The sequence below is a fragment of the Odontomachus brunneus genome, unplaced genomic scaffold (assembly GCF_010583005.1).
Source record: "Odontomachus brunneus isolate Ranch 3 - 2012 unplaced genomic scaffold, Obru_v1 Obru_scaffold_177, whole genome shotgun sequence".
Lineage (NCBI taxonomy): Eukaryota > Metazoa > Arthropoda > Insecta > Hymenoptera > Formicidae > Odontomachus > Odontomachus brunneus.
The window spans coordinates 5,946-16,429 of NW_022639627.1; the positions used below are offsets into that span (position 1 = coordinate 5,946).

The 10,484-nt window shown below is 44.3% G+C and overlaps 1 protein-coding gene across 2 annotated transcripts; it reads right to left on the minus strand.

The window, feature by feature from the left end:
• Nucleotides 1-4,695: 4,695 nt before the first annotated feature.
• On the minus strand, nucleotides 4,696-10,090 carry LOC116851552 (GRB2-associated-binding protein 1). 2 transcript variants are annotated; one of them, XM_032831073.1, is made up of 8 exons: nucleotides 9,621-10,090; nucleotides 9,004-9,132; nucleotides 8,719-8,899; nucleotides 8,084-8,365; nucleotides 7,261-8,001; nucleotides 6,969-7,108; nucleotides 6,641-6,875; nucleotides 4,696-6,259 (listed from the first exon to the last, which is right to left on the minus strand). In XM_032831073.1, exons 1-8 carry the CDS (start codon nucleotides 9,903-9,905, stop codon nucleotides 6,180-6,182), a joined length of 2,073 nt encoding a protein of 690 aa, XP_032686964.1. In that variant the 5' UTR covers nucleotides 9,906-10,090; the 3' UTR covers nucleotides 4,696-6,179. The 2 variants fall into 2 exon arrangements, with proteins under 2 accessions (XP_032686964.1, XP_032686965.1); XM_032831074.1 differs by having other exon boundaries at nucleotides 4,696-6,875; nucleotides 9,621-10,089.
• Nucleotides 10,091-10,484: the final 394 nt, after the last annotated feature.

Consider the following 10,484-nt stretch of genomic DNA (forward strand, 5'->3'; position numbering starts at 1 on the left):
ATATATATATATATATATATATATATATATATATATGTAGAAATCTTTCTGCAAACTTTTTCGATATTCTTAAGCTTCCAAATGCAGATACAAAAGTAATGTTCTTTAAATTTTTTTGGTTTGGAGCATCCACACTTTCGGTATGTACAAGCTGCGGAACTTTCAGATTAAGCAAATATTACACTAACTTGAGATCTTACATTAAAAATCTTCTGTTCATTTTCGTTACATAGCGAGCAATTCTCCTATTTATTTTTGCACGTACTTTTATTGCATAAAAGCATTTGTAATTCTGTGTAACCAATACAACGTAAATTTTACAAAAAAATGTCAATGTTCTATCGGTAAAATTTTTAGCTTCAGCATCCCCTTAAAGTGTACCAGAATTTAAGAGAAAACGAGTAAGTAGTAAATAATTAATAAATAAGTAATGGATCTCCGTATATACCTTGATATCGGATGGGATCCGAGCAAGAGTGTCGAAAAGTGCTGTAACGAGTGTCGGTTACTGCCTACTGATTTTGTAGCTTTGAACGATAGTGTCGTTGCTGTGATGTGATTATTACATAAGTATAATACACAGCAAAGAAGCTGCGCAACGACACACCATGTTGGAGACATCGTCGTTATAAAGGTAGAGAATCAGTCTCAACTCTGGGCGTTTCCCCCTATCGACACTTTGTGCCAAAGTACGTGCAATTATACTCTCCGTCGACGTCGCGGCGCGCATTTATTATACTTATAATCGCTATCGGCGCGGCGAGCATTACAATATATATTTTTGCGAGCGACGTCAACGCAAAAGTATTCGCATGCGCGATTGTATTTAATATTTAGCCGTGTACCATCGAAGTCTCAAATTACATACGACGCGAAATTACACGGCGTCCCGGTATCTCGCGTATGCGCGAGAGCTCAACGAGGGCAAATATTTTCGCTAAGCGAATAATCGCACACTATTCGCGACGGATCAGATGGTTATGTGTGTGTGTTGTGCGCGCGCGATTTTAACGGCCCCGTTACAAGCCAGTGCAATCACGCCGTCAATCGCTAAAATACTTGGCGCGCGTGCGACGACACCCGCTTCTGCATCGCGTGTTAGCGAACACGAAAGGAGTCGCCCGAGTGGCGGCTCTCGAGTGCCATTCGAGAAAGGTCCTGCGTTTTCGAAGCGACGTCAATCGCTTCGCCTTTCAATGGTTACGTTCAGCAGAAAAAACTGCTTTGCAACTGTTGTAAAATTCGTGAATCTGATTGATACATGCTTTTGAATTCTTCCAAAATTAACAGCATACTCCAATCAGATTCACTCTACTGAACGCAGCCATTATTTTGTTTAGGGGAGACCGGGCCTATAGTCGGCTACCGTGATAAGTTTGCAAAACCGATTATTTCCACTGTTTTTTAACAGATTTCAGAATCAAGCGAGCAGGGATTTCGAAGCCATTTTTGTCATGTCTAAAAATCTTGCTTAATTCTGTAACTTATTAGAAAGTAGCAGAAATAATCGGTTTTGCCAACTTACCCTGGCCTCCCCCACATGTTTTTCCGCCGGAAAATAAAATACCCACTCGATTGCAGAAGATATTTCATTGCAAAGAGACATACAGAAAAAAAAATATTCTTGCTTGGAGAACATCTGATGTTCAAAACAATTACATACAATAATTTGTCAGCTCTTTGCTGCACCTACAAGCTTAATATCAAAGCACAAGTAATAAACAGATAAAAAAAACTAATAAACAAATAAAAACACGCGCCAATCGCTTTGTCTTTCTTTTGTTCATGTTTTTCTATCAATAAATAATAATCTCGCCCAATTAGAGATAATCTTTCAGCAAGCAAAAATAAAAAATAAAAAATAAAAAATAATTCAGAATAATTACAGATAATAATTTACCAATATTTTGCTTCACTTCCGAGTTTCATATCAAAACAAGACTATATAATAAATTAATTAAACAATATTAAGATGACACAAACGGTTTAACATGGAGAAAACATTTGATAATTTAAAAAATATTTTATGACGATCACGCGCAAGAAACGTCAGATCAATCTATATTTCGAGTAAAAAAACTAACATCGTTATCGATATGTAAATTGCAGAAGGAAAAATATGTCCGCAAAAAGGCGCAGACTATATTTGATTCAAATTAGTTGAACGTAGCTTGCGAAGTCGAGTCTATCCTCGCAAAGTGAGAAAATTTCACTTGCAAAGTTAAATCCAACTTTGCACGCGCGCTCCGGAAGATATTATGCGTCGCGATTTTGAGGGGAATAAAGAAACGAGCGATTCACCGACAGAGAGAGAGAGAGAGAGAGAGAGAGAGAAAGAGAGAGAGAGAGAGAGAGAGAGAGAGAACATTGGATTTCAACACTCGACGAGATGGAAACACGCGCAAACGACGCGAATGTTTTTTTTTCCAAACTTGACGCCGCCGAGCGAATATTTCCGCGAGAGAAATGCATTGTTCGCGGGAGAATATCGAGAAACGAGCGTCGCACTTGTAGATTATGCCGTCAGGCGTCGCAATCACAACGTCTGATTTAATTCACCTGTCGTAACTTTTCGAGGGGGGGTTACGGCGCAAATACAATTCCGTTATTCTCCGACAGCAATATGGAGTAATGCCAGAGGAATGCGAATCAATGGCGAGGGCACACGGAGAGAATTCCTCCTCCGATCGTATCTCATTCCCAGCTCATAATCCCCGATAGATCTTATCCCGCCGAGAAATTAAATAGACGCCGGGGCCTATAATAACACTCGCTGCGCAAGATCTGCCTTGTATCTCTGGTCCACGGTTTTTTACACGTTCGACTCGCGTGCGATACAATTAACATCCGTGAGCTTTTTCGTATTAAACGCAAAACCTGTATTCGTTTGAGGAAAGGGAGATTGGTTGCTAAGTGGAAAACTTCGTGCTTTGTGCTTCGTCGCCTTTCGGAAAACACATCTTTCTCAACCGAATCAACGATATCATGTTCGCAATAAAAAGTATGACAAGGTTAAAATATCAGAGATTTTCGAGCTATCGGCGGTCAGATGTACGGAGTCGGTAGGAACGGAGCACCCTATATACATATCGAAACATTCCTACGTAGACCAAAGTCCTCTAAACATCAAGCGACCTTCAGGTTCTTTTTCTACCTACGAGCGCGAGCCTTCCCGAGAGAGAGAGATAGAGAGACCAAAACAAACATTGGAACAATTCAGAGACGCGAAGACGAGTCGAAAATGTACGCGAGAAAAAACGTGTAATGGCGGCAGAAAAAAATCTGATATCCCAAAAGAACAGCTTCGGGAGGAAACATGGCTGTCGCGCGCGAGAAACGTTATCTTCGCGAAAAGAGGAAATCCCCTCGCGATCGCCTCTGATCGGAATCACGCGTGTTTCGCGGATAGAATTCGCGTTCCCGACACACACACACACACACACACACACACACACACACACACACACACACACACACACACACACACACACACACACACACACACACACACACACACACACACACACACACACACACACACACACATACACGGACTCGCGCATATACAAGCAATCGCGCCGGCGACGCAGCTTCGCGCGAGTAAATAAAGCGTCCGATTTGAGGCATCGGCCGTCACGAGTCGTTGCACTTTTCCATGGCCAACAGGTGGTGGCTCCGGTGAACGGGGAAACGGAGCCAAAAGGGACTCCAAAAGTACAACGTGCGCGCGCACGTATACGCACTATGCACAGGAAGCGCGGTACTTACCTCGAAAATTTGGAGAATCTCGACGCAATGGATGCTTCTCAATTCCGATGACTGGTGTTGGGGTTTCTCCTTCCTCCTTGTTCCTCTCCCTCTCTGTTTCTCACTCTCTCCGCGACGTTGGGATCGAGACGGTTACACGCTGAAGAGGAGAACTCCCTTTGAAAGAACTCGGCAACAAGCACAGAATACACACGATACGTAGCTGCACCACGACAACGGCGGGCACGCGCGAATCTTACGCACCGCGATTGTTCTTGCTCGCGAGATAAGACCGGACGAGAGAAGTGCGGCCCCGTAACGACAATACACGACGCCGAAAACACGAACCGACTGACTGACGCTCGTGACGCTACGCGACGTGTCCGAACAGGTCTGAGCGTGAGACAACGCGCCTTCCGCGCTCGCCGTACGAATGACTGCGGAGCGGCCCGAGTATGGCCGACTACCCTACCACTTTCGCCCGCTGGCGGCTGACTTGCGCGCGACCGCCGCGTTTGCGCCGTCGGTAACGCAGCGCGCCTGACACCGACGTCAGGTAAAGGCAATTGCTCGATGACAACGCCTTATATTTTCTTTATAGAAATTACGAACTGGGCACACAAGGCGTGCAAGTCAATTTTCCCAAATAAACTCACGATCGTAAAACTCGATTAATAAGACTTGTTTCTTTAAATTCTTGTATTAGAAATACTAGTTTTCTTGCGATAATTGTGCTTGCAAGAGTCAAATAGTATATCGACTAAAGTTGTATAATTGACGTGCTCTTTTCCTAATCCTATCTTTAAAGAGAGAGAGAGAGAGACAAAGAATAAATCAAACCTCAATTGACTCAGTCAAGATGAACTTAGATTTACGAGGGTAATATCGAGGAAACGATGAAGTCATTTTTCATACGTATCGCGGAGGAAAATACGAATGGTTTAACCGTTTGTGCTTATACTCGTTTTAATGATATGCAATGTACACGCGTGATGCGCCATTCGATGTATAAACGAAAGGAATAAACCAATCTATTTAAATCTACCGTACAATTGGTGGGATATACAATTCGTACTACACGTGACAAATATTTGGTCGATATGAGATGTTACAGGATATGTTTTTGTGCAATGTCGCATCGATTCCAACGCGTATCTTCCCTTCTCGATGAAAAACAGAATCTGATAACATTCAATGTCGACATATAAAGTATAACTGTAGGGCGATGACCGACGCGCTTGAGCGATCTGGAGAACACGATATCCAACTCGTACGAGTAATATATTGCAAAATTTTCGACGTCTATTAACTTCACAAGCCTGATGATCACATACGTAAAACGCAAAGAATGTACGAATGAATCCGTAGCAACTATTACACTTAGCTCGACATCACAATCACTCCGGATCTGGAAGATTTGACAAATTGTCACTCCCCGCGTTTGCGCATTGCTACGAACTCAATCTGCAACATTAAAACAGCTTTACACGTATCGTAATTTCAAACTACGAAGAATATCTCTTGAGGAGACCACGATCGCGAACTATATAATATTATCGTTCCGATTAATTCACGATTAATTCACAATGATGTAACAATTTGCTTTAAAATTACAATATCGTCATTATACAAAAATAAAATCGCGTTGTTCGTGTACGCGCGTGCGTGCGTATGTGTTGATACGTGTGCGTACAATGTACACATATACATTTATGGCATGCACGTTATAACAATTAAAAATAGTCATAGGCCAACTGGGATGCACATCTCAATTTTCCTGGATGCACACTCCAATTTTCCTGTTGACGCTAATAATGTTACTAGAGAACAGTTGCGAGAATGTGTGCATCGCAAAGTGCTAAGTAGTAACTAAAATTCGTACCGATTCACGAAAACAAGTGTAAAACATGAATCTAAAATGTTGATAAGATTGTAAAAAATTATCCTTGTGTAAAAAAATATAACCAAGGCATGTAATATTCGAAGTCAAAATAGTAGACTAGTCCCCTCGTCGACAGACTCTACGCAACGTGTATCGAAATCCGACATATTCTGTCAGTACATTTTCTCGTTGACGTCACACACACACAGCTGCGACGATTCCTTGTAAAAACATTCCTTCGATTGCCTTGGCGAAATTGATTGCGTTTGGCGTGCGACACGATAAAAAAATATCATATATCATTTACCTAGTATACTAAAAAATAGGAAGTCCTTAATATAAGCGGATTTAATCAACGAAATTCGCTGAATTTTCGCAAATAAGATTTCGTGAATTAGATCCGCTAATTAAGCATTCGTTGCACGGTCGACGATAAAAGTGCCTTTCGCGTTAAACCTACATTAAAATTAACGTAAAACCATTGATTGTACCCAAATATAAGAATCTTTACGACTTGTATAATACTTAATCTAATCGAAGAAGTCCCGAGTCAAGGGATTTCTCTCGAAAACGGCGATCGACGCAAAGGCGTTCTCCCTCGCTCATCGCAGCCGTCGCTCTCTTCTTTACCTAATAACATTAGATTTTTGGTCCATTTTATATTGCTACACAACGCTTCGAGAACCGATCTTTCTCCTAACAGCATAGCCAATTTATGAAGCGAACCGCTGCTACTATATAAATCATAAGATACTCTTTGCTTTCTTAAAAGCACTGGATGCCGTCTTGCGGTAAGTACTGCGTTGACATCGCAGTCTTTCGTACGGGAGGTATACTGCACCGTCGCAGTATTGTTCTGCATACGCGTTATAATGCTTAAATACAAGGAAGCAAGTTCCATGATCTTCTTTCTGTCTCTTCGTTACAGGTAGTTCGTTACATGAACCTTAATCTATTCGATTTCCGCATGATTCATCCAGTGAATGAATAATAAAACGATCTTACGCTAACCATCCGTGCATTGCTTCCTCTCCTCCTCGACTCGCTGTCGAGTACGATTGAAAGCCTCGGTCTTCACGAAATCTACGGTTTTGTACACTGTCGTGTTCGGCGGCGACTGCGCCAATGGTAACGTCGACGAGCTGAAACTCTCGGTCGCCTCCAAGTCGAGATCCAGATATTGCAGCACAACCAAGCGCCGATTGGACGCGGGAATGAACGTGTCGTGGTCATGATAATAGTATATCTGCAAATCGAGTTACAATCGCGTGAAGTCATACAGCTATGTCACGCGACGCCCAAGAGTGCGAGGAGTTTCTCAGAATCTCTCTGCACGTACCTCCTCTTTATCGTCGAAGGCATTGTTGTCTTCGTCTGATGTCGATTGATGACGTGTCGTATGTACGTGCGACGGGGGCGTCGGGCTGGGCGCCGCTCTCATCCTTCCTTTGCCAGGAGGAGAAGCTAATTGCAAAGGTCCTGCGGGTCAAGAGTCGATGTCAGTGTTGCGTCAAAAAATACTTCCCGACGTTCCTCAACGTTATCGCACGTTGACGTTTATGTCGATTTCACCCAGTTATACTTGTTACATAAATATTTGTACGATATGTATCTTTTTCTAAAAAGCTTACCTTCCACCGGCGATTTATTTAACGGTGGCTTCAACTTCCTATTGATACTCGGCGGTTCGGCTGGTGAATGCTCGGTGGAGCTTACCTCGGCCGCCGCTATCGTAGGACTCGGTGACGGCTCGTTGCTGACGATGGACATCGAGTCGCTGGTCTTCCTACCCGGCTTCAGGTCTCGGTAGACTACCGGTGGTAGCGGCGCCGTGGTCGTCGGTACGCTGCTCGTGCCGTCTCGCACGAGCGGGCTCGGTAGATTCGAGTAAGTCGCAGTGGTGGAACTCTCGGAGCGCGGACTCGGCGGCTCATCCTCGTGGAAATCGTAACGGAACACTTGCGCATTATCGTCGACGGTGCTCGGCGCGGCGTTCGAATAGAAGTGCTTCGACGACTGATCGGCCGCTGTGTTCTCGACACTGGCTGTTGGTTGCGCCGGTTGATGAGATCTGGGAAAATCGTACGACTCGTCGGTCACAGCGGCGGTAGCAGTCGCGACTGGCGTGATCGGCGCCGGCGTCGCCGGAGTGGTCGGTTTCGAGCTCTCGATGGCGCCGTCCAAGTTCAAATAATTGTGACCCGGATTCTCCGATAACATATGAGGTGGTTTTGGTGGTCTAGGTGGAGCCGACAACTTCTCTGTGGCCGACGGCACCGCAGAGTCGACGATCTTCAATTTGCCAAAGCGTTTCTTCACGCTCCATGAACCGATCTCGGCGTCACTCGAACCATGAGGTGGCCGTGAATCACCTATAAGGCACATGTTGGCTCGTTAACGAACGTAGATATATACGTAATGAATTGTGTCGAGTGAACGTTAGAAAACAATCACCCGTCGAAGGAAACGTATCCCAATTCACACTGGGCACAGGCGTTGTCCACTCGTCATCGGTGAACACGCTCTCGGCATCTGTCGTCGTTGGTGACCGAGGCGGCGAGGGTGCTAATCTTCTCGGCGCATCGTAATGTTCAGGTCCTTGGCCAAGGGCTGAGCTCAACGAGCTGGTGTCATTAAGACGACGACCAGAAATGCACTCGCTAATGGGAATGTATGGACCAGAGATCGTGCTAGTAGGTGAAGTTGGTGGCGACTCTTGGGACTCGTACTGAAACACTGCAAGTTAAAAATTGATATAAAGATATAATAGTTTTATATAATAGTCTTTATATGTACATATATATATATATATATATATATATATATATATATATATATATATATATTTCTTACTTATAATTTTTCAATGTGTATATATTGAATATATAATATATATATTTAAAAAATATATATAGATAGATAAATATATATATAAATATAGAGAAAGGTAGATAGAGATAAATCATATATATGCATGTATACATATATGAGAAGATATTATTATACTAGTATATATACTTATATAACAAAATATAAAACTAGTGAAAAAATAGAACTAAAGGTTAGCGTGTGAGGTCAGTAGTTATTACTTTGTTGTTCCTCATCCTGAGTATACGCTTTCAGACCACAAACTTGGCACACAGCATCCACCCACTTGTTCATATCAGCTTCATTCTCAGCCACTAAATAATAGATCCGCTTGGGTGTCTTAACATTGAACATATACTGGTATTTCTGTTTACGATTCTCAAAACGAAGACCTGCATCCACCTGTGATATGGATTGTACATATGAGTACTCACGGTTAACATGGCACGCACACACATACACACACGTTGATAGTTAATAAAACACAATGTGGAAGCAACGAATACCTGCTCGCACTGATCCAAGTCGATACGACCCTTGAGTTTGCGACAACGTTTATCCGTGTAATATTCCAAGAAGTATTGGCCAGGTAGCTCACCGCTATGACGAAGGGCAAACCAGCGTTTCCTCCATCGCTAATTGGACAAATTGCAACAATGTGTGTGATAAGACCAATATCTGCGCTCTCATAAGAAAAAAAATCGCATCACTCTCTCGACGCGGTCTAACGCGCGAGCACTGCATTACCCGCAGCACTCCTACCAACCGCGGAACTTTGATAAACATCCGAGTCGGCTGACAAACATATTACACCGCTTATTGCGAGGACCGCTTTTCCTCATCGACGGCACGAGTCCCGAGAGTGGCCAGACGTATGAAAGGAGAAGGATATCCCTCGAAATTAGGTTAGACCGAGAGCAATCCTCGTGAAAGCTGCTGCGACGACTGTCGCGAGCCAAGTTACGTTACCACGACGAGAGGTTAACCAAAATATTCGCGGAGCGCCCTTCGCGAATAAAAGAGACAGCGCGACTTGTCAGTCGGGCAAGGTGCAAGACGTAAACAATGGGCGCTGGGGCAGCGAGGAAGACTGACGCAATTGCACAGATCACCGAGTACCTACCGCTCTCCAGAGTTTCGTGGGCGGCGATTTGATGAGCCATCCTTCGTGGACGATCTCCTGAGACGTCTTGAGCACCTCCATCTCCCCGGAGATCGCTGATCTCGTCGCTGCGGTCTCACTCCTCTCAACAGTCGACGAGCATCGTCGTCGACGAACAGAAGGAGATGGAAATACGAGGAACCACCGACGACGACGACGACCACGACGACGACGCGCGCTCGTCGTGCATTTGTCTATTTTTGGCCGACGACACACAGAGAACGCAAGAGCGAACAACTGTCTCATGTACACACACTAGTGTCGCTCTTTCTCTCTCTTTCTCTCTCTTTTCCTCTGTCGCACCTCTCTCTCTCTCTCTCTTTCTTTCTTCTCTCTTTCTCTCTTTCTGTCTTACGTGCGCTGTTACGACGGTAGCGACACAGCAGCAGAACGACGACACAAATACCGTCACACGGAGAGGCCAGCCCGCAACGGGACACTGAAGGCTTGCTCGCGCGGCACACAAAGACGCACGGCCATCGTCTCTCCTTGTCGTCTCCGTTTACCACCACCACCACCACCTCGTCGCCGTCACCGTGGCCACGCGTGCCAAGGCTCACAAGTGACACACGGTGTCTCCGTGGCCCTTCCTCGATGACAGCGCAGTGACGTATGAGTCCACACGGCCGCCCGAATCTTTAATTAGGCAGCTCCCTCGACCCAGTGTTACACTATCGATACAGTCAGCTGATTGAAAGGTTTTCCTCAATGAGTTCCGTAAAGCATCCGATATCCGATAAGAGATTTGTTTTCTCGTAATTCTCAGGAGATGCATCTTCCTATCGGATACGTCGGATAAACTCATCGAGAAAAAGTATTGCTGCA